Source organism: Bolinopsis microptera, chromosome 1, assembly GCF_026151205.1.
Source record: "Bolinopsis microptera isolate Bmic1 chromosome 1, MBARI_Bmic_1.0, whole genome shotgun sequence".
NCBI lineage: Eukaryota > Metazoa > Ctenophora > Tentaculata > Lobata > Bolinopsidae > Bolinopsis > Bolinopsis microptera.
Window position 1 is genome coordinate 7,634,255 of NC_087072.1, and position 24,752 is coordinate 7,659,006.

General features: G+C 38.8%; 3 protein-coding genes across 5 annotated transcripts in view; all 3 read left to right on the forward strand.

The window, feature by feature from the left end:
• The window catches only part of LOC134825512 (protein SGT1 homolog), a 63,039-nt gene extending 45,334 nt beyond the window's left edge, over positions 1-17,705 (forward strand). The window contains exons 2-6 of the mRNA XM_063837740.1: positions 13,374-13,466; positions 13,960-14,088; positions 14,316-14,456; positions 17,089-17,208; positions 17,360-17,705. Of these exons, the coding sequence (XP_063693810.1) occupies positions 13,380-13,466; positions 13,960-14,088; positions 14,316-14,456; positions 17,089-17,208; positions 17,360-17,464 (582 nt within the window). The 5' untranslated portion in view covers positions 13,374-13,379 and the 3' untranslated portion in view covers positions 17,465-17,705. The remainder of the gene's footprint in view (positions 1-13,373; positions 13,467-13,959; positions 14,089-14,315; positions 14,457-17,088; positions 17,209-17,359) is intronic.
• Positions 6,536-8,193, forward strand: LOC134825504 (dol-P-Man:Man(5)GlcNAc(2)-PP-Dol alpha-1,3-mannosyltransferase-like). Its single transcript, XM_063837731.1, has one exon. It carries the CDS (start codon positions 6,540-6,542, stop codon positions 7,719-7,721), a length of 1,182 nt encoding a protein of 393 aa, XP_063693801.1. The 5' UTR covers positions 6,536-6,539; the 3' UTR covers positions 7,722-8,193.
• LOC134825485 (intraflagellar transport protein 70A-like) lies at positions 8,390-13,180 on the forward strand. Of its 3 annotated transcripts, none has more exons than XM_063837704.1 (13): positions 8,390-8,606; positions 8,919-9,053; positions 9,238-9,331; positions 9,535-9,712; positions 9,864-10,083; positions 10,264-10,439; positions 10,582-10,813; positions 10,996-11,118; positions 11,184-11,336; positions 11,569-11,701; positions 12,005-12,141; positions 12,267-12,380; positions 12,779-13,180. In XM_063837704.1, exons 1-13 carry the CDS (start codon positions 8,394-8,396, stop codon positions 12,851-12,853), a joined length of 1,983 nt encoding a protein of 660 aa, XP_063693774.1. In that variant the 5' UTR covers positions 8,390-8,393; the 3' UTR covers positions 12,854-13,180. The 3 variants fall into 3 exon arrangements, with proteins under 3 accessions (XP_063693774.1, XP_063693779.1, XP_063693787.1); XM_063837709.1 differs by having other exon boundaries at positions 12,785-13,180; XM_063837717.1 differs by having other exon boundaries at positions 11,211-11,336; positions 12,785-13,180.
• Positions 17,706-24,752: the final 7,047 nt, after the last annotated feature.

The window sequence follows — 24,752 nt, forward strand, 5'->3', positions numbered from 1 at the left end:
GACGGATGATACTCCATACTCGTCTAATTTATTTTTGAAGTATATAGCACGCTGCGCTTTCTTCTCGAAAATTTAGCCTGAGGCAAGTGCTACGAAGTATGACAAAGTGAATTTACTGCGCAGCTCATATCAGTGTTCATGAACACAGAATAGAAGTTCGAAATTTCCAGGCAATGTAATGCTACAAAACAATTGTCGTACAAAAGCTTACTGGGCCGCGCTCAGCCTGTCATTCCACCTAATCTCTATTTTATGTTTATGAACATGATAGCCTGAGGTCCCCAGGTAAAGAAAAGCCCGCATAACATTAATCAATAATGCGCGCGACGCGTTGACAGATGTTAATCGTCTAAATTTCTTCGAAGTAGCGCGCGCCGCTTTCTTCTCGAAAGTAGCGCGCGCTGGGCCAGATCATTAAACAATGGTTATCAAGCATGGCGCTCTTTTTAATTTGTAAGCTTGGCTTGCAATGCACATGACAAACAACGTATTTTGTTGTCATACGTTGTATGACCCGCCGCTCACGAGCATGCACGGCTCCCCTTGTATCATATTAAGAACGATTAAGGGTTGAAACAACCGTGGGCGGTGGGTTTCACGACATGGTACAATTGTATTTTCAATTTTGTATTTAAATTAAATAAAATTCACAAAAATGAAAAATAAAAATTAGCATTCGCGAATTAATTAGCATTCGCGAGGGCTCTGGTAAGTGCACGCGCAAAACCTTTTGTACTAGAAGCAAACGCGTTTCAAGTTGAAAAATTTGTGTTAGGCACCCTTTTCGTTCACCTAAGCCGCGCGAACTGAACTTGAAACTATCATTGATAATTTTTGCTTCGCACGCTCATCTAGATCTGAGGGAAAAAAAGAAAAAGAAAGGGGGGACCCCCAACCCATGTAGCTGAGACACCTCACAGCAAGTAGACCAAAGTGGCTCTTGCTTGTGAAGGGTGTATCAACTATCCGCCGAGGCGGTGGGTTGGGAGTCCCCCCTGGGATCATTTCTTCCGTAAAATTTTACACATTATAAAAGCTACAATAAATTATTTATAAAATTTACATAAACAAACTTAAGAGAGCTCGAAGCTCGTCTTCTGAGGAATGAGATTGAAGGATACGTCATCCAGTCCAAGGTGCTGGGCTTTTTGTCTTCCTCTGATTCCCCTGAGTGCTATGAGTGTGCTTCGTAGCAGATCAAACCTGAATCGTGTTCTGATGTGATTTTTGACCTGGCTCTTAGCTTCTTTATTGTGGTCAGCTATCCTTTCAGAAATACGATCTACAAACACAGTGCAGAGTGGGCCCATACCTCCGGATGTTGTAAAGACTAGTGGGACAAAGGACCCTTTCTCTGACTGAAGTACTCTCTCCTCATAGAGATCTTTCTTCTCTTTCTCATGCGCACTGTAGATTTTATCTAGTGGCTTAAATGTACTGGAGTCGCAATTAGGATGAGTGACCCTGATGTCAAAGAATGTTCTTTCGAATGGTGCATACAGTCCAACAGCTGCTACGTCCAGACGGGCTTCATCCTGGGTGTTGGTCTTCCTGGAGAATGAAGTTGGTTGGACAGGTAGGAGTGCAGGTTCTATCCTTACATCCTTACACTTTGCTTCTTGAAGGAAGAAAGCTGCAGTGTCTCTAATGGCATTGTGGCGCATGCAAACGTATCCACCTAATTTACAATCAAGGGAGTGGTAGACACTGTTTGCATGTCCGCAAGCACATTTAGAGGGTACTCCTTGGATCTTCCATCCATAGCGTAGGCGTATGCTGTCTTGGAACTCTTGCTTGTTTAGAACATAGTTGAGGTCCTTTAGAGGTAATACTGAAAGCCATGTTGATGCTCCCTTCTCTCTTGCTTGGTTTAAGTGGCTCTTAAGAAGATGATCTGACCCATTATAAAGCATCTTGAATCCTGATCAACACTCCTAAACCTTAAACAGGCCATGGAGTGCTTGTTAGGTGGGGGTCTAGACTGCTTTTTGTTGTGATGTGAATTTGTGGATTTTATTTTTATCGGGGGGGGTGTCACGTCCGTCTATGTCCGCTTGTCTCATAGAATCCAAAAAGGACAGGACATAGGCGGACATAGGCGGACATAGGCGGACATAGACGGACATAGGCGGACATAGGCGGACATAGACGGACATAGGCGGACATTAATGGACACCTAAATTGCTAAATAAAATGTTCAATTTTTGCTGTTATAGGGGGATCATGTTTTTTGTCCGTTCGGTACCCTATATTTTCAAAACGGACAAAAAATAGAGCGGACAAAAACGGACAAAAATGGACAAAAACGGACAAAAATGGAAATAACATTTAGATGCTTCCTCCTCCTACTCTTCCTCCTCCTCCCCCTGGGTCTTCCTGATCTTCCTCAGTCCTCTTCCTCCTCCCCTCCTCAGTCCTCCTCTTACTCCTCCTCCTCGTCCTCAGTCCTCCTCATCAGTCCTCAACAGTCCTCCTCCTCCCCAGTCCTCCTCCTCCTCCTGAGTCCTCCTCCTGGGTCCTCCTCCTCCTCTTCATCCTCCTCCTCTTCCACCTCAGCCCTCAGTCCTCCTCAGTCCTCCTCATCCTTCTCCTCAGTACTCCATCCTCCTCCTCAGTCCTCCCCCAGTCCCCCTCCTCCTCCTATTCAGTCCTCCTCCTCCTCCTCCTCCTTCTCAGTCCTCCTCAGTCCTCCTCCTCCTCCTCCTCTTCCCTCTCAGTCATCCTCCTCAGCCATCCTCCTCAGTCCTCCTCAGTCCTCCTCCTCAGTCCTCCTCCTCCTGGGTCCTCCTCCTCCTCTTCATCCTCCTCCTCTTCCTCCTCGGTCCTCAGTCCTCCTCCTCCTGGGTCCTCCTCCTCATCCTTCTCATCAGTCCTCCTCCTCCCCAGTCCTCTCCCAGTCCCCCTCCTTCTCCTCCTCCTATTCTTCTTCTTTGTAGGGGGCAGTGGTCTTTACTACTAAGGAATAGATCAAAACCACTATAAGAGCATTGAAGCCCTGTGCTTACCCCGGTAAAGTTAATCTGTGAAGAAAGCAAGGTTAAGCCTTGTCCTCTCCACATTTGGTAAAACGTTTTGTTGCTTGTATAAAGCCGATGATCCTTGGTAATGAGAACTTGTCCACTATATCTGTCACACTAAGGTAGAAGGAGTCAAAGTATCCTCCTCGCTGGTAAGACCATTTCGGGCACTGACCAATAAAGTGGTTCATTGTCTCCTCTTCCATGAGACTGTGTGGACAGGTTTTAGGGACAGTTGTCGGCTTGTACTTATTGATGTGATAGTTTAATTCACAATGTCCCGTGAGGAATTGTGTTGCTGTTCTTGTGCTCTCTTTGCCAAGTTTCGGGATTGATCTGGCGAACTTTTGTCTCCATACTCGTTTAAAGTGAGTTTTGGGTAAAGTTCTCCATCTTTCCCTCATCTTCCGATGACTTATACTCCGCAGTGCTCCCTTCCATAATACTTTTGGTATTGGTAGTTGCACTTGAACGAAGTCCAGATTGTCGGAGCCTTTTTTGGCAAGAGAGTCTGCCTTTTCGTTGCCATCGTAGCCTTTGTGAGCTGGTATCCATCGTAGTAGGACTTGATTGTCCATTGCTAGTTGGTTAAGCTCACTTATAGCCGTGCTGGTGCTTTTAGATTTGACTTTGATGTTGCTCATTGCCATTATTGTCGCCTGGCTATCGCAGTTTATGATTATTTTTCTAGTTTTGGTCCCAGATTCCCGTAATATTTTTGCCGTAGGCACGGCCTGTAAGACGGTTGAGTTGATTCCTAGGTGGTATGACTCCTCACATGTGGGGTTGTCGTTGTCCACAATGTACACTCCTGCTCCAACTTTTTCATTCATTTTGGAGCCGTCTGTGTAACATTGTATAGTATTGGTATCATTCTCGATTACCTCATACTCAGAGAGTCGGGGAATTTCTGTGTTGAAGCCAATGTCAACATTCAGTGATGTTGTCTGTTGATCTTGTCCTTGAGAGTTGAGACTGATAGCCTTTAGTAACTGTTCATTAAGTTTTGTGTGGGTGGTTAGGTTGCCCTTCTTCATGTCCTCCTCCTCCTCCTCAGTTCTCCTCAGTTCTCCTCAGTCCTCCTTCTCATTTCTCCTAAGTCCTCCTCCTGAGTCCTCCTCCTGAGTCCTCCTCCTCTTCCTTCTGAGTCCTCCTCCTGAGTCCTCCTCCTCCTCCCTCTCAGTCATCCTCCTCAGTCATCCTCCTCAGTCATCCTCCTCAGCCATCCTCCCCAGCCATCCTCCTCAGCCATCCTCCTCAGTACTCCTCAGTACTCCTCAGTCCTCCTCCTTCTCAGTCATCGTCAGTCCTCCTCCTCAGTCTTCCTCAGTCCTCCTCCTCCTGGGTCCTCCTCCTCCTCCTCCTCCTGGGTCCTCCTGGGTCTTCCTGATCCTCCCCAGTCCTCTTCCTCCTCCCCTCCTCAGTCCTCCTCCTACTCTTCCTCCTCGTCCTCAGTCCTCCTCATCAGTCCTCAACAGTTCTCCTCCTCCCCAGTCCTCCTCCTCCTCCTGGGGCCTTTTCCTGGGTCCTCCTCCTGGGTCCTCCTCCTCCTGGGTCCTCCTCCTCCTTGGTCCTCCTTCTCCTCCTCAGTCCTTCTCCTCCTCCTCCTCAGTCCTCTTCCTCCTCTTCCTTCTCCTCCTCCCTCTCAGTCATCCTCCTCAGCCATCCTCCTCAGCCATCCTCCTCAGTCCTCCTCCTTCTCATTCCTCCTCAGTCCTCCTCCTGAGTGCTCCTCCTCCTCAGTCATCCTCCTCAGTTCTCCTCCTCCTCCTCCTAGGTCCTCCTTCTGGGTCCTCCTCCTCCTCCTCCTGGGTCTTCCTGATCCTTCTCCTCCCTCTCAGTCATCCTCCTCAGTCATCCTCCTCAGTCATCCTCCTCAGCCATCCTCCTCAGCCATCCTTCTCAGCCATCCTCCTCAGTACTCTTCAGTACTCTTCAGTACTCTTCAGTCCTCAAAATGTTTGTCCGCTAATGTCCACCAATGTCCGCTAATGTCCACCAATGTCCATCCAAGTCCGCCAATGTCCGTCCGGGTCCGCCAATGTCCGTCCGAGTCCGCCAATGTCCGTCCTAGTCCGCCAATGTCCGTCCGAGTCCGCCAATGTCCGTCCGTGTCCGCCAATGTCCCAAAAAACACGTCCGTTGTCTCATAGAATCCAAAAAGGACAGGACATAGGCGGACATAGACGGACATGACACCCCCCCCTTTATCTATTGGGTTGGTTTATTCATTTTTCAAGGGTGTATATCCTTATAGCTAGACAATTACCATTGCTGAAACTACATGTATACTGCACTGTTCGAAACATTTTAATACAAATCCTTTCCATCCCCCTGGCCCTCAGTAATTTCGTAATATGTGTACGACCCCTAAGCCCCATTGACAAATTATAAAGGTTATTTAAACAATATATAATTATATATATAAATTCAATTAAATCTAGCTCCATGGGCTAGCACCTTCATACCTGTCAAACCTTGTCAAGTGCAATCCCAGTGGCGGCAGAGATGTGTCTCTTCATTGCCCTATAAACAGTCCATCAAGAGCCTTCTCTTCATCTGCTCCAAGATTATGGAACAACCTTCCTCAAGAAATCAGGAAATGTGTAAACATCAAGGACTTTAAGGGAAAACTGAAAGCTCATGATCTGTTTAGAAAGTCCTTTGATATGTACTGAGTAAATAATACATTACTAAAGAATTTTTTAAATCTTCATCCTATAGCAGGTCAATTTTACGCTTTAAATTAAATTATTCTAGGCTTCTAATTTTTCAGGATTTTCGGGCAACATCTTTTGGGTTGGCACCCAGGAGAAAGCTGCCTTATTCTTTGTATTTTGTCTCAAGTATTTTAGCATCTTATACCACTCTGTTTATTTCACCGTCTCTACTTGTATGTTGCCCAGATAATTTGACATGACTGTATTGGATTTTCACATATAAACTGTAACATCAGTTACTGTTCTGCAGTAAGCTTTTTTAATAATTTTCTATTGTATATTGAAGTATTCAGATTGTTTGTATATTTAGAATTCTATAGAAATTTTTATAGAAATTTTAATATTTTAGGAAATTTCATCTTTATTATCTTGTATATCATTTTGTTAGTCTGATGAGTCTCATACATAGATCTCTTGTGGTCATCATCTATTTTTCATATGTTTCGTTAGAAAACCTGCTAACCTTTCTTGGATATCTTCTTGTTAGGTGTATCTGCCTTATTTAGTCAGGATTTAACTTGCAGCTATAAACTTCCGTTTTTACTCCTGTCCAAGGCTAGATGCACGATCTCTACTGTCTTTTAGGTATCATTTACAGCTGAGCATAAGGGTTAAATTAAAATTATTTAACCTTTTGGTGCTGTAGAAAATTTGTTTCACTTTGCATGATGGCTGATGCTTACACAGATAGTCGCCATTTTCCAATTTTTTGCTTTTGTTATGCTTCAAAACGAGGGTTTTGTGCACTTCAAGTAGCCTAAATAATCATTGGAGTAACAGCTCTAAATTTCCAGGTAAAGAGATGGTCGTTCGATGGCTCCAAGATGTCGTGAACTTGGTTCAAAGACTATTGTTTGAACCATCTCAGATGTTGAAAGTAGGCTTTCTATGCCTTCTTGCTGAGTCATTCATTAATGTTCTAATCGTTGAGAAAGTGAAATATACTGAAATAGACTGGAAAGCGTACATGGACGAAGTTGAAGGGTTTATCAATGGTACCTATGATTACACTCAGCTGAAAGGGGAAACTGGACCTCTTGTCTATCCATCTGGATTTGTGTATGTCTTCACTGGACTTTACTACATAACTAACCAAGGAGCCAACATCAAACTTGCTCAGTATCTGTTTGGGGTGTTGTATCTTGTCTTCTATGGACTCATTGTCTTGATACTGAAGAAAACAGAAGCAGTTCCGCCTTTCGCATTGCTCTTCTTTACCTTTGCTTCCTATCGTGTCCATTCAATTTTTGCTCTGAGGCTATTCAACGACCCTGTGGCTATGCTCTTTCTCTATTTGGCTATCTACTTTTTTATCCAAAAGAAGTGGTTCATTGGATGTGCTATATTCAGCTTTGCAGTTTCCATAAAAATGAATATCATGCTGTTTTCTCCTGGCTTGCTTTTCATACTCATGGTTGAAGAAGGATTCATACAAACATGCATCTACATATCTCTTTGTGGCACAATACAACTGCTGCTCGGCTTACCATTCTTATTGGAAAACCCATATGGCTACATAAAGATGTCATTTGACCTTGGAAGGCAGTTCTTCTTCAAATGGACTGTCAACTACAGATTCCTTCCTGAAAATGTGTTCCTGTCTAGGTACTTCCACATTTGCCTCCTTGCAGTTCACATCGGACTCCTCATTGCAGTCTTCATGCTGAGATGGAGAAAGCTAACCAAACCTCTGGATGCCAAATCCATCCTCCTTATCTTGTTCAGTAGTAATTTCATTGGAATTGCTTGTGCTAGATCACTTCATTACCAATTTTACATCTGGTACTACCACACCCTTCCTGCACTGTTTTTCTCTACAAAGCTCCCAGTTCCCCTTGTCATGCTGATGTTGGGATGTATTGAGCTCTGTTGGAACACGTACCCTTCAACTGTACTGAGTAGCTCAGTGCTCCAGATATGTCACCTGATTGGGGCAGTTGCATTGCTCCTGCCTCCAAGGACTGAAAAAAGAAAAATATCTTAGAATTAGATCTTTAAATTTTGGTTTGTTAAAATTAATTAACAGTAATGGTAATAGCTTGATCTTCTCGATTGTTTGATTTCATTTGATTTCGTTGAATTTTTCAATTGCATTGCAATGATATTTGCCAACGATTGATTAAGAAAATTATGTTTTGATATTTGTGCAGTTTTTCATTTGAAGGTTTTAGCATTACATAGCATGATGTTCTTTTTACGATTTACCTTAATAATTGTCAATTTGCTGTGATTCCTTTTAACAATCTTACCTAATTTTTAGAATTCAAGGTTGAAATTTGGGATTTTTTTTTCATATTTATATTATATAGAGTTAGAACATAACACACAAATTTCATTTCACATGACATGTAATGATTATAACTATTTTTTCAAGATCAAGAATAGTATATATTTTGTTCTTAAAACATTGCTATAATATGGAGTGGTAGTACTTTCTTGATTTTATCTCATTATCATCAATTTATTGTTGTTTTATTTCAAAATTCTTGTTTCCCAACTTTATAATGAACTAAGCACTTGATTGATAAGTGTTAATCTCATTAGTGCTTATATTAGGCCTGATAAGTTATTCTCCAAATAATTTAAAGTCAATCGAATCTTGTACTAATTAATTCTCTAACATTGTTCCTAACACCCACACACACTGATAGGAAATATGGTGGTAATAGGGCGGATGCAAGAAGGGCAATATACCCAGACGATCTACACATACATAAAGCAGGCACAGTATGTAGAAGCTATAGACTGTCTCCTGCCAGAGTACGAGAATAACAACACTTCCAGAGCGGCTCTCTCTCTTCTGGGCTACTGTTACTACCAGATAGGAGACTTTGTCAGTGCTGCTGATTGTTACGGACAGCTTATACAGGTACAGAAAATCATGTTCATATGTTTATGTTATCTTGTGGCTATCAATATTAACATTTAACTGTCTCTCCTGTGTCTAAATATGGGCGCGATTTAAATCCTTTTCTTATCTTTCGTCGTGATACGCTTCGTTTGTGTATAACTACGTAATAATTCATTGTAACACTTAACTTTCAATAATACACAATTTCGTTTCTATTAATATACCTAGCCTCACAAGTGATCATACAGACTTAACAAAAACAGTACCCGCACGAAACACCTTTTCAAGCCTTTAAAATTAGACTCAGTATCTGACTTAAAACTTTTTCAGATATTCCCTGAACACGAGCAGTACAAGATCTACTACGCTCAGTCCCTCCAGAAGAGCTGTCAGTATGAACCAGCAATGAAGGCTTCTTTTACAGTTGACAGCCCCACTTTGAAGGAGAAAGTAGTGAAACTTCAGGTAGGTTTGCTCTATCTTTTCAAGATACACATAGATATTAGATACTTAGGTAATAGGTATTCTTTTTGGTTCAAGCGTATATTTTTGACTCGCACCAGCCCTATTCAATTACTCGACACCATGGAGTTATAACACACAGTTTCCCCCAACTGCCCTTACCTTTGATTATCATGACCCCCTTCAGGCTGCTATCAAGTACGATGAGGATGACCTTCCCGGGGCTAAAAGTATGGTCGAGCAATGTGCTAGTGATGACCCTGATACTGAAAATAACTTAGGTTTGTACGGCTAACTTTAAAATTAGGTTGCATCTTATAATGAATGGCTGGTTTTGAAGATAATTTGTCTTGATTTCAAAGATTTTACATACTTTTATTCCCTACGAAAGACATACAATATTATACTCCCCACTACAATCTACATAAAGTGCTTTATCTACCTCACTGAAGCAGAGTTTAAACTACTTTATATATTTACTCAGGTTGTTTACTGGTAAAGGAGAAACGCTACGCTGAAGCTTGTAAGAAGTTTAACGCGGCAATGAATGTGAAGGGCTACCAACCTCATCTCTCTTACAACATTGCACTCTGTCACTATTACATGAAACAGTACGCACTGGCACTCAAAAACATAGCTGATATCATTGAAAAGGGAATAAGGTAATTGCTAAAGCATCTTCAAACTTTAATGAGTCTCTTAACATCTGAATTATTCTGCCTCATTTCTAATTTCTATCTCACTTCCTTACTACTAATATATTATATATTATATACTATTAACTATATCACCCTGTAACCACCTTGTTACCAGGGAACACCCCGAACTATCTGTTGGTATGCAAACTGAAGGTATAGATGTTAGAAGTGTAGGTAACTCTATGACGCTCCACGAGACTGCGTTGGTGGAAGCGTTCAACCTTAAAGCGGCTATAGAGTACCAGCTAAAGAACTTTGAGGGAGCGCAGGAGGCTCTGACTGACATGCCGCCCAGAAGTGAGGAGGAACTGGACTGTGTCACTCTGCATAATCAGGTGGATATAGAAGTGTTCTGATAACGATGTAACGGTTATATACTATATAGTAACTGACTTGATTTATTGAAAGTTATCATATTATTCATTTGGTGATTATATACTTTTGAATGTAATAATAATGAAAATTGACATAATATTATAATCTTAAAACCATGCCCAATAATCTTGTTCCTCCAGGCTCTGATGAACATGGACAGTTCTCCCACGACAGGTTTTGAGAAACTGCAGTTCCTTTTACAACAGAACGAGTGTCCTCCTGAGACCTTTGGGAACCTGCTTCTCTTATACGTTAAACATCAGTACTTCGATCAGGCTGCTGATGTTATGGCAGAAAATACGCATCTCACTTTTAAGTAAGGGACAGATCTAGATGTATTTGTTTTTTTTTTGACTAAATGATTTCGGATTTAAATAATAAACTCTCTTATAAATGTAATGTTTGTATGAGAGGCCTTGTATTTATCATCACAAAATAAATATAAATTCTTCTCCCAGGATGGATCCGTATCTTTATGAGTATCTAGACGCCATCATAGTGCAGCAGTCATCTCCAGAAGAGGCATTCAGACGATTTGACGACATAGCTAACCGACACACGGACAATCTGAGGAAGATAACAAAACTAGTTCAGGAATGCAGACAGAACAACGACGAGGATGCGGTAAAGAAAGCGGTTAACGAGTATGATGAGGCACTGGAGAAATATATTCCCGTTCTTATGGCGCAGGTAACTATGGGACTTGAAGTATTTCGTGGTTCATCTAAGACAAATATTTCCAGGAAACCTGAGTCAGCATTATAAGATCCCAAGATCTTGTATCTGCGCTATCTACTTGAGCCTCCCTAGTTTTATAATTCCGTAATTCAAGATGATCTCCTGAATTAAAGTAACATCATGTGTTCTGACAGGCTAAGATATACTGGGACAAGACGAACTACAACATGGTGGAGAAGATATTCCGGAAGAGTGTAGAATTCTGTAACGAACACGACTCCTGGAAACTGAACGTGGCCCACGTGCTTTTCATGCAGGTAGCTGCTTGAGGGATTACTATCGCATTCTTCTAATTCCGAACATTTTTCTTAACTTTCCCCAGTACTCACATCCGCCGTCAATCACTCAGGAGAACAAGTACAAAGAAGCGATTGGTTTCTACGAGCCGATTGTAAAGAAACATTACGACAACATTCTTTCTGTCAGTGCGATTGTTCTTGCTAATCTGTGTGTCAGCTACATCATGACAAGTCAGGTAAGTGACCACTAGTCATTAGTCACGTACTTAAGAATTCTGGAGCGAGAAAAACATGTACTCGAGGCCAAACAATGTATTGTATATTATTATTCATTGTCGTGTGTTATCTTGGTGGATGTTCTATTTCGGACTACACGACAACTTGATATAATATGATTATATTTTGTCTTGTCGTCACTGTCAGATCTCCTGATTATCAAACCATAAGTATAACACTGTAATTAACCAGAACGAAGAAGCGGAAGATCTTATGAGGAAGATAGAGAAAGAAGAAGAACAGATGGGATACGAGGATCCTGAGAGGAAGATCTACCATCTCTGTATTGTGAACCTAGTTATTGGTACACTTTACTGCGCTAAAGGTATGTCATTCAGATCAACTATTGGACTGTTAAAAGTGCATTGGAAACTAGAGAAGGAGTAGCTAAGGATCCATTGGATCTATGCGATCTCCTCGGTCGACTCAGCCGAATGATAGGAAACTTAATTGAGGGTAAAATGAGCAGGGGTAATTGATAAAAGTTCAACAAACTTCCTAGGATACCCTTTCAGTGCATACTGTAAACATAGTACTATTACTATTACTATATAGAAAGTTCCATCTTCTAAGTGCTAAGTGGATTTATACAAGCTAGCTGGAAATATTTAAACTAACGCTTTAACAGGTAACTTTGAGTTCGGTATTACGAGGGTCATAAAATCGATGGAGCCGTATTCTAAGAAATTGGGTATGGATACTTGGCACTACGCCAAACGTTGCTTCCTCGGACTCATCGAAAACTTAGCTAAACACATGATCATGGTATGTATTTAAAATCTTAATTTATATTTCTACGATATTAAATATAATACTCTGAAAAATAGGCGTCCTAGCTTTATAATTGGTTTATAATTGGTTTGTAATTTGTAATTAATTAAATACCCCAGGTGAGAGACGTGGTACTGCAGGACTGTATCCAGTTTCTTGAACACGCTGAACTGTACGGTAAAAACGTGGCCTGTAGAATCGCTCCTCCGCTCAGCTCCGCTACCATACATGAGGTATATTGTGAAGCTTTTCACGAGAAATTAACTGATGATTGCATTGGATAAAATAAGAATAAAACTTACCCATACCACTTAAGTTACTAGTCTCGCGATTGAAATTGTTATTTGTGCCGTCACTGCCCATTCTTGATGATTTAAACAGCTATAGCCTTTAGGGTTTTAATACTATTTTAGGTTTTTAATACTATTTTATTTCGTTAAATCGAATTGTTAGCACAATGAAATCTTACACCTAATACCAATATCCGAATTTTCTAATGTGACCATATTTCTTATCTCGCAAACTATAAATATGAAGCAAATCGGTTTTATCTTCGAAAATTAGATTTTTTTGTTATTCCCAACGTATTCAAATGTTTGTGGAAACTGGAGCACTAAACTTAATGTTAAAGTTACAGGGGAAGAATACTGTAACTTACGAAGCCCGGCTCATCAAGGGACTCCTACTGCTAGTTTGTGACTTGTAAAGTTGTAAAACGCAAGGAAAGATCTTAAAAGGATAGCTCTAAGACCGTGGAGTGGGACATACACTAAATATATTATTTATTTAAGTTAACCAGATGTCAGATAAATGAGTATTTTTAATTTTCAGAACACAATTCTACCCAAATTTAGATCATATTATAATAAGTGCACTATGATATGCCCATTCTGTGCATTGTATTAAAACGACGCATGTCTCACCGTGTAGTGTATTATAAACATGTATATTGTATAATGTATATATTGTATAATGTATATGAAAGCTGTTGATTATTTAAGCACCTGTACAAATGTATTTTTTGTTTTGTCTATTCTCGTGTTTTACTCACTTTTTAAAGTCTATGTCCAATCGGTTACAGTTTAGTTTTTACTTGCAGTACCTCTGTGTGAGTATAGATGTTCAATACATTATCTAATAAACAACGATTTTAACCGTTCTTTCAAGTGGAGTGTGGTAATTGATTCTCTTGAAAGTACAAAACTAAAAGTTTTGATAAATGTTATAGCAGTATGGGGGTCAGGCACGAGTGGTTTCAGACGGAGCAGTACATAACAGTTACCATATTTGCAAAAGGAGTTACTCAGGACCGACTTCAGGTAAGAGTGGTCCAAAATTCCCATGGTCGACAACCTACTCTCGAATATCTTTTTTGCAGGCGTACAACTTTCTTATTGACTTGAACATAAATTGTTCGAGGGTATGATTCAATAATTGTGTTTTGTTGGTTGACACCATAGTTGAATTATAATATAATAATTCCTTCGGCTCTTCGGGCTCCGCTTGATAATTCCCGACAGCTTGCTGGAGGGAATTTGCGGCCCGAAGAACCGGAGGTATTATGTATTATAATATTTTCCGGTTCCGAATTGGAAGGGGTGTAATCCGATACGTGCGCATGATACAATATAGTGTCTAATATATAGAACGCCAGTGTTATTTGTTTTACAACTTGCCGCCAGCCAGTCTGAGGTCTATAATGATAATACCTTGGCTTCCCTTGCGGGATATATCGGCAAATTATCAGCTCTCAGTGTCCGAGACTTTTAGTGGATATAATTCCCGGAAGGTATTATAAAATATAATTTGCAGATAGTAATTGGTAAGCAGAATCTGAGTGTAATAGTGAAGATAGACGATCACGCAGAGTACACAATAGATACCATCTTACAGCACCCTATAGATCCTGATACCTCTTCCCATAAAATATTCAAAACAAAGGTTAGCCCCGATCAGAAGAGAATGCGGAAACGTAGTGTTCTAATTTGTCGTCTTTTTGATTTACCCCTTTTAGTATAATATATAGTATAATATGTAGTATAATATAAGTTTCAAGATTAAACTTTAAATATTGTTAAATGTCAAATATATAAGCAGAATATTTTTAACATATTTAATCATGTTTTTTTAACATATTTTTAGCATATTATTAATGCACTCTTCCACAGGTAGAGATAAGGTTATGTAAAGCAACAGGTGTGCGGTGGGACTCTCTAGAACACAAAGAACAGACGGATGCTAATAGCGGAAGAGCCTACCCAACCTCAAACCGTCGTGATCCCGTCGATTGGGATAGAGTAGAAGCAGAGGTAATGACTAATGAAGCCCAATTATTGTATTTTATGGTATCTTATAAATCTTGAATAGTTTTGGTATTCACTAAACTGAAACTATCCGTTCTCTGTTATTCAGTTTCCGAGTTATCAGTTATGTTGTTGGATTGATTATCAATGAAATATCAATACTTGCATAAAATCATCCTGCCATGAGAAGTTTTCATTTTTAGATTAAGTGGAGTTATAATACAAGACAACTTTTATTTAGTGAAGATTTGAATATTATAATAATCAGAAATAAATAATAGGCGATGAAATTCACACGCCACTGAAACTAACTGCTATATATTTAGTAAATATTATTTAACAAATAGGGTAAGATCACCACAAAATCTTGACAAATTTGGAACAATATTTTGAAACCAAGGCTGAACTCAGGCACGTTAAAAACTGGTCACTGTAGATATTTTAAACCCCGTTCTTAAATCATACAATATTGATCATACCCAATACATAAAACAGTGCCTATTCTTTGACTATTTTCTCAAGAACGGCTGTGCTTGCCTCAAGTTCAGGGATAGACTTTTTACACCTGTTTGTGTCCAGAACTAAACGTTGGAGAAGCAAATCTTTCTCGAAGAGTTCCTTCCTGGAAGATTCCCTGATATTGATACAGTTAGCGTTCAGTTTCAGGAACTGTTCTTTTGCAGCCTGAACTTTCTTTTCCCAGGTCTTCTTCTGGAAATTTACTTTAGCAAGAATATTGTCTAATTTGGTCATCTCAGTTTCATAGATCTTCTTGACCTCTTCTCTCTCGTTTTTGTTGTGTTCCACCTCCTTTTCAAGTTCTTCGATCTGAAGTTTATGTATTTCAACTGGGTCACATTTCTTTTCAATGTTTACTTTCTTGGTGCAGAGTTTAGCTTCCTGGAACTGCAGCTTCTGCTTGGCACGTCTCTGACTGTCGTATTCTTCTTCTTGTTTCTTCTTCTTCTCCTCATGATCTAGTTTAAGACTTGCTACGTTGCTTTCTATGTTTTTGTTCTTTGCGGTGAGAGCTGCGCTTTCCTCCTTCAAAGACTCCAGGTCCAGTTGTAGCCTCTCGATCTCAGCCACAGCTATTCGTTTGTCCTCGATAGTCTTGGTTCTGGTATCCTCGGTTTCTCGGTCGATAGCTCTCTTCTGAAGTCTGAGCTCTTCGTGGGTTGCTTTCAGTTGGTCCAGTTCAGTAGACATGTTGTTGTTTTGAAATTGGTTCCTAAAGAGTTGAGGAGTTAGTTTGAATTAACTAAAATAAAGTTGAGTACCTAAAAATAAATTGATCACTTTAAGTTTCTTATACAAATAAGAAAACATGACGATTGCAAACAGCCTTGTAAAGAACGAAAATAGAGTTTTTGTGACAGTTGTGACAAGTTATGTGACAGAGCTGTGACAAGACTGAACTGAATATGGTGCTAGACGCGAGTTTCTTACCGGAGTTTTTATACTTGCCACTATTAATTGAGCAGCTATCATTCCACCAATCATATCGTCTAACTTCTCATCTGTAATTAACTTTTAATTAAGATAGAAACATAACTTTTCACTCTCAATTAAGTTCATTGATAAGTACCTGCTGATAATCCCGGGCATAATTGAATTAAATCTCTGATATATGAATCTTCTGTTATTTAATTTACTATTGATGCTCTATGATATATATGTCTCAATTAATTAGAACCTGATTAATGATTATTGTCCCGGATAATATTAGATCAGGATATTTGAACCTTTTACAAAATTGTCAATCAATTAAAATTGCTCTTCTGTTATTTAATTACTGATATGGATGCTTTATGTTAATTGATTTCTTATTTGAAATCCGTGATTTATTATTTGAATACCGCGATAAGATCCCAAACGGAAATGAACTTTAAGATAGGCAATTTGTCTGCTCATTACTGTGGCAATCAGGGTCAGAGGTATTTTTATGTTAATTATTATTTTAGTAACTAACGACTTACCAACTCCAATCATTGTACATTCTGTACACGTGATGTCATTATTTCCTGTTCTCTATTCAGGACTAGTCAGTCCTCTCCATCATAATTCATAACTTTATACATCCCATATTTCAAGTGGTCGAAATTTTGATTTGCAGGGTGCCATTCTATTGGGGGATTATACTTTAATTGTTATTAATTAGTGTAGGACGAAGGTATCATTAATTATGAATCCATATTATAAATAAGGTATAATATTGTAGTTATATAATCAAGAGGCTTACATATGAACATATTGACATGGGTGTAGAGTTGAGCATGTACGGAACCTAGTAGTTTCAGTTCCTTGTTTAACTTGCCGTACAGCAATTCAAGGACATTCACTACTTTAGCCCGGCGAGGCACATAGTCTCAAAAATGTTCTGCCTGGCTGAATTGATGCTCAATAGATCCTCATTCTATGTCTCCATTCTGCAATGTAGTTACATTAAATCATCGTTATCAGTTCTGGTTGTTTTTGTATTCTGAAATTACGAAATTTAATAAACCACTATTTGTGTCCAACCTAAGATCAGACTGTTATTACAGGTATTATTAGCTTTAAAATGTTATCTCATCCATTCTACCCTCTTTACAGTGGTGTTCCATCGTAGCATAATAACTTAACCTCTTTACCTCAGGTCGAGAAACAGGATGCAGAAGAGAAGAAGGAGGGAGATGCCGCTCTTAACAACCTTTTCCAGAAAATATACGCGGACGGTAACGAGGATACTCGACGAGCGATGATCAAATCTTTCCAGGTGTGTTCTGATGTACAGTTAATACAATATGTGATTTAATTGTGCTTGCTTGCTTTGTAACTACGTAAAGATCCATTTTACTTGAACTCACTTATTTACACAGTTCATTTAAATGTCTGGATAATAACTGATGAGATCGTCACTGTTTCAGGAATCAGGAGGCACTGTTTTGAGCACAAACTGGAATGATATTGGAGCTAAACAAGTAGAAGTGAAACCTCCTGATGGGATGGAATACAAGAGTTGGAGTGAATGAACCCGAATGAACATACGACTACCGTACCGTAGTCCTGAAGACATCGAATCGCTTGGATGAACCGGCAGATTGCCCCGTTTTTTGCATCATGATAGGAAATTTTTGTAGGAATACCGAATATGTTTATTTATCTGGTTTGATCTGAGAAATTTCTGAGACTGTTGCTTTTTACTCGTTGTCACAATAAACTTTTTTGTTCACTAAATAACTATCTTTTAACGCATTTGTAGTATAAAAAGCATTCAATGTCATTACTGTGTCAACTTCACGTACGAACGTAACGTTATCTTACCTAAGCTATGATATTTACTGCGCGGCGTATATTGCACTGTTGCATTGCATGAGAAATTGAATAAGTTTGAGAGAAAACGTCAAACATTAGTCCACGGCTGTTCAGAACGTCGATTTCTGCGATTCTAATTAGATAGGATTACCCTAGGATTCATCCTAGCGCGTCCGAGATACCTCTGATTTTATCAATCCTAACGCCGATCCAGTCCCCCAGGATACCTCCGAGCGGCGATAGGATGTGTAAGTTCCGAGAGGCGATAGGATTTGCGCTCGGACCCGATAGGAAATTAATAACCTATCGGATCCGAGCGCTAATCCTAGCGAAGCTAGGATTTAACAATTCCGAGTTCCGATAGGATTTGCTCTCGGACCCGATAGGATACTCAAATCCTATAGGATCCGAGAGCGAATCCGAGAGGCGATAAAATTTCAAATATCAGGACCGATATAATTGGAAGACGACGCATATCTAACTGTAGGTTGAAACTTCATGCTTTCTATCAGTTAACTTCAGGATCATATCATCGCTTTATCTTAAGTTGATCCACAGTTGCCTGCAGGCTACAACAACATGGAGGTTGTTTAGGTTAAATTAAGTAGATAAATGATAACTTGAAGCTAACTTGTAGTTCTCTATTAGAGTTAACTCTAGGATACCTTGTAGTACTCTTCAAGTTAACTTCAGGATACCTTGTAGTACTCTTCAAGTTAACTTCAGGATACGTTGTAGTACTCTTCAAGTTAACTTCAGGATACCTTATAGTACCCTTCAAGTTAACTTCAGGAATACCTTGTAGTACTCTTCAAGTTAACTTCAGGTTACCTTGTAGTACTTTTTGAGTTAACTCCAGGATACCTTGTAGTACTCTTCAGGTTAAGTTCAGGATACCTTGTAGTACTCTTCAAGTTAACTTCAGGATATAACCTTGTAGTACTTTTTGAGTTAACTCTAGGATACCTTGTAGTACTCTTCAAGTTAACTTCAGGATACCTTGTAGTACTCTTCAAGTTAACTTCAGGATACGTTGTAGTACTCTTCAAGTTAACTCCAGGATACCTTATAGTACCCTTCAAGTTAACTTCAGAATACCTTGTAGTACTCTTCAAGTTAACTTCAGGTTACCTTGTAGTACTTTTTGAGTTAACTCCAGGATACCTTGTAGTACTCTTCAAGTTAAGTTCAGGATATAACCTTGTAGTACTTTTTGAGTTAACTCTAGGATATTTTGTAGTACTCTTCAAGTCAACTTCAGGATAACTTATAGTACTCTTCAAGTTAACTTCAGGATACCTTGTAGTACTCTTCAAGTTAAGTTCAGGATACCTTGTAGTACTCTTCAAGTTAACTTCAGGATATAACCTTGTAGTACTTTTTGAGTTAACTCTAGGATACCTTGTAGTACTCTTCAAGTCAACTTCCGGATAACTTGTAGTACTCTTCAAGTTAAATCCAGGATACCTTGTAGTACTCTTCAAGTCAACTTCAGGATAACTTTTAGTACTTTTCAAGTTAAATCCAGGATACCTTGTAGTACTCTTCAAGTTAACTTCAGGTTACCTTGTAGTACTCTTCAAGTTAACTTCAGGATAACTTGTAGTACTTTTCAAGTTAAATCCAGGATACCTTGTAGTACTCTTCAAGTCAACTTCAGGATAACTTGTAGTACTTTTCAAGTTAAATCCAGGATAACTTGTAGTACTCTTCAAGTTAACTTCAGGTTACCTTGTAGTACTTTTTGAGTTAACTCTAGGATACCTTGTAGTACTCTTCAAGTCAACTTCAGGATAACTTGTAGTACTCTTCAAGTCAAGTCAAACATTAGTCTAGTCATCAATCTAATTCGCCATATTAATACTTAAAAGCTCCTTTCATGATAAATTCAGTAATTAATCTACAGAAAGATCAGAAATCCTGAAAATATGGAGGTTTTACAGATTGTTTAAGATAGAATACATGCTTCAACAACGTGGCTACTGGACACTGGTTATAGAACAGATGGTTCATGTCTCATGAAGATGTGTTTACATGATATTGGACATATAAATTAATGGTGCATATACATCTCTATCGGTATGTTAAAAATCGGAAAATAATCACTAAAATTGCCACTTAGAAGTTAGAACTGAAAAGTAGTCAGTTGCCATCTTGGGGGGGGGGGGGGGGGGGGCAAAATCGTCTTTTGAAATTGAATGTGGGACAATTTTGTAAAACTTAGCGTTAGAAACACACTTTTTTAGAGATCTTACCAGCGTATCCTCCTAAAAATCACCTGAATTGTTCAATTTCAGGGAGGGGTGCCAAAAGGGGAGCGGCGCCAACGGAGGGGGGGGGGGGGGGGGCGCCAACAGGCAACGTTACGCCACTGGTCGGAGGAAGCTCAGAACAGAAAGCTTAACAAAACGAAAAGTTGTATTTTCAAAATTCTGTCCCATTTTCAAATATGAAATTTTCTGAACACAAATTTGACAGATTGGATAAAAATTTTGCCCAGAAACCAATTAGTCAGTTAATTTATGATGGTATGAAACCAAATTGAGGTACTGGGAGTCAAAATCCCGAATAAAATTGCAAAATCATATTGACCCAATATCTGTCCCATTTTCAGTTTTTGAAGATGAAATTTCCAGGACCGAAATTTTACAGATTTGACTGATTTCTTCACCCGCAACCAATTAGTAAGTCAACTATAGATGCCTTATGACACGACTGAGGTGCTGGAAGTTTGATATCGGTCGGAGGAAGTCCAGAGCAGAAAGCTTAACAAAACGAAAAGTTGTATTTTCAAAATTCTGTCCCATTTTCAAATATGAAATTTTCTGAACACAAATTTGACAGATTGGATGAAAATTTTGCCCAGAAACCAATTAGTCAGTTAATTTATGATGGTATGAAACCAAATTGAGGTACTGGGAGTCAAAATCCCGAATAAAATTGCAAAATCATATTGACCCAATATCTGTCCCATTTTCAGTTTTTGAAGATGAAATTTCCAGGACCGAAATTTTACAGATTTGACTGATTTCTTCACCCGCAACCAATTAGTAAGTCAACTATAGATGCCTTATGACACGACTGAGGTGCTGGAAGTTTGATATCGGTCGAGGAAGTCCAGAGCAGAAAGCTTAACAAAACGAAAAGTTGTATTTTCAAAATTCTGTCCCATTTTCAAATATGAAATTTTCTGAACACAAATTTGACAGATTGGATGAAAATTTTGCCCAGAAACCAATTAGTCAGTTAATTTATGATGGTATGAAACCAAATTGAGGTACTGGGAGTCAAAATCCCGAAAAAAATTGCAAAATCATATTGACCCAATATCTGTCCCATTTTCAGTTTTTGAAGATGAAATTTCCAGGACCGAAATTTTACAGATTTGACTGATTTCTTCACCCGCAACCAATTAGTAAGTCAACTATAGATGCCTTATGACACGACTGAGGTGCTGGAAGTTTGATATCGGTCGGAGGAAGTCCAGAGCAGAAAGCTTAACAAAACGAAAAGTTGTATTTTCAAAATTCTGTCCCATTTTCAAATATGAAATTTTCTGAACACAAATTTGACAGATTGGATGAAAATTTTGCCCAGAAACCAATTAGTCAGTTAATTTATGATGGTATGAAACCAAATTGAGGTACTGGGAGTCAAAATCCCGAATAAAATTGCAAAATCATATTGACCCAATATCTGTCCCATTTTCAGTTTTTGAAGATGAAATTTCCAGGACCGAAATTTTACAGATTTGACTGATTTCTTCACCCGCAACCAATTAGTAAGTCAACTATAGATGCCTTATGACACGACTGAGGTGCTGGAAGTTTGATATCGGTCGGAGGAAGTCCAGAGCAGAAAGCTTAACAAAACGAAAAGTTGTATTTTCAAAATTCTGTCCCATTTTCAAATATGAAATTTTCTGAACACAAATTTGACAGATTGGATGAAAATTTTGCCCAGAAACCAATTAGTCAGTTAATTTATGATGGTATGAAACCAAATTGAGGTACTGGGAGTCAAAATCCCGAATAAAATTGCAAAATCATATTGACCCAATATCTGTCCCATTTTCAGTTTTTGAAGATGAAATTTCCAGGACCGAAATTTTACAGATTTGACTGATTTCTTCACCTGCAACCAATTAGTAAGTCAACTATAGATGCCTTATGACACGACTGAGGTGCTGGAAGTTTGATATCGGTCGGAGGAAGTCCAGAGCAGAAAGCTTAACAAAACGAAAAGTTGTATTTTCAAAATTCTGTCCCATTTTCAAATATGAAATTTTCTGAACACAAATTTGACAGATTGGATGAAAATTTTGCCCAGAAACCAATTAGTCAGTTAATTTATGATGGTATGAAACCAAATTGAGGTACTGGGAGTCAAAATCCCGAATAAAATTGCAAAATCATATTGACCCAATATCTGTCCCATTTTCAGTTTTTGAAGATGAAATTTCCAGGACCGAAATTTTACAGATTTGACTGATTTCTTCACCCGCAACCAATTAGTAAGTCAACTATAGATGCCTTATGACACGACTGAGGTGCTGGAAGTTTGATATCGGTCGGAGGAAGTCCAGAGCAGAAAGCTTAACAAAACGAAAAGTTGTATTTTCAAAATTCTGTCCCATTTTCAAATATGAAATTTTCTGAACACAAATTTGACAGATTGGATGAAAATTTTGCCCAGAAACCAATTAGTCAGTTAATTTATGATGGTATGAAACCAAAATGAGGTACTGGGAGTCAAATCCCGAAAAAAATTGCAAAATCATATTGACCCAATATCTGTCCCATTTTCAGTTTTTGAAGATGAAATTTCCAGAACCGAAATTTTACAGATTTGACTGATTTATTCACCCGCAACCAATTAGTAAGTCAACTATAGATGCCTTATGACACGACTGAGGTGCTGGAAGTTTGATATCGGTCGGAGGAAGTCCAGAGCAGAAAGCTTAACAAAACGAAAAGTTGTATTTTCAAAATTCTGTCCCATTTTCAAATATGAAATTTTCTGAACACAAATTTGACAGATTGGATGAAAATTTTGCCCAGAAACCAATTAGTCAGTTAATTTATGATGGTATGAAACCAAAATGAGGTACTGGGAGTCAAATCCCGAAAAAAATTGCAAAATCATATTGACCCAATATCTGTCCCATTTTCAGTTTTTGAAGATGAAATTTCCAGAACCGAAATTTTACAGATTTGACTGATTTATTCACCCGCAACCAATTAGTAAGTCAACTATAGATGCCTTATGACACGACTGAGGTGCTGGAAGTTTGATATCGGTCGGAGGAAGTCCAGAGCAGAAAGCTTAACAAAACGAAAAGTTGTATTTTCAAAATTCTGTCCCATTTTCAAATATGAAATTTTCTGAACACAAATTTGACAGATTGGATGAAAATTTTGCCCAGAAACCAATTAGTCAGTTAATTTATGATGGTATGAAACCAAATTGAGGTACTGGGAGTCAAAATCCCGAAAAAAATTGCAAAATCATATTGACCCAATATCTGTCCCATTTTCAGTTTTTGAAGATGAAATTTCCAGGACCGAAATTTTACAGATTTGACTGATTTCTTCACCCGCAACCAATTAGTAAGTCAACTATAGATGCCTTATGACACGACTGAGGTGCTGGAAGTTTGATATCGGTCGGAGGAAGTCCAGAGCAGAAAGCTTAACAAAACGAAAAGTTGTATTTTCAAAATTCTGTCCCATTTTCAAATATGAAATTTTCTGAACACAAATTTGACAGATTGGATGAAAATTTTGCCCAGAAACCAATTAGTCAGTTAATTTATGATGGTATGAAACCAAATTGAGGTACTGGGAGTCAAAATCCCGAAAAAAATTGCAAAATCATATTGACCCAATATCTGTCCCATTTTCAGTTTTTGAAGATGAAATTTCCAGGACCGAAATTTTACAGATTTGACTGATTTCTTCACCCGCAACCAATTAGTAAGTCAACTATAGATGCCTTATGACACGACTGAGGTGCTGGAAGTTTGATATCGGTCGGAGGAAGTCCAGAGCAGAAAGCTTAACAAAACGAAAAGTTGTATTTTCAAAATTCTGTCCCATTTTCAAATATGAAATTTTCTGAACACAAATTTGACAGATTGGATGAAAATTTTGCCCAGAAACCAATTAGTCAGTTAATTTATGATGGTATGAAACCAAATTGAGGTACTGGGAGTCAAAATCCCGAAAAAAATTGCAAAATCATATTGACCCAATATCTGTCCCATTTTCAGTTTTTGAAGATGAAATTTCCAGAACCAAAATTTTACAGATTTGACTGATTTCTTCACCCGCAACCAATTAGTAAGTCAACTATAGATTAGAAGCTAGCAGAGAAAAACTCATTCATTCTGATCGTATTGTGTAAATACCGTAAGTGGTTCCCCTTCACGTTAATACTTATCTTCTATTTTTAAGGGAATTGTTAATGTATTCACTAGGGATTCCATAAATTACTTACGCCTCGTTGTGAAGTCCACACGAGGCAACATGTTATTCAACATGGCCTAGACTTACAGGAATCTATTCACAGAAAAGCAGACAAGCATACGCAAGCAACACAACAACTCTTGTGACTTGACCATGGTTCAGATTTCAGATCAATGACTTGAGCCTCAATGTTCGCAGCAAATAACACACTGCTGCGATGGCGAATGGTAATATATGTAATGGAAGCTAGCAGAGAAAAACTCATTTATTCTGATCGTATTGTGTAAATACCGTAAGTGGTTCCCCTTCACGTTAATACTTTTCTTCTATTTTTAAGGGAATTGTTAATGTATTCACTAGCGATTCCATAAATTACTTACGCCTCGTTGTGAAGTCCACACGAGGCAACATGTTATTCAACATGGCCTAGATTGACGCGTATACAACAGCTCTGCTAACCAATCAGCTTACAGGAATCTATTCACAGAAAAGCAGACAAGCATACGCAAGCAACACAACAACGCTTGTGACTTGACCA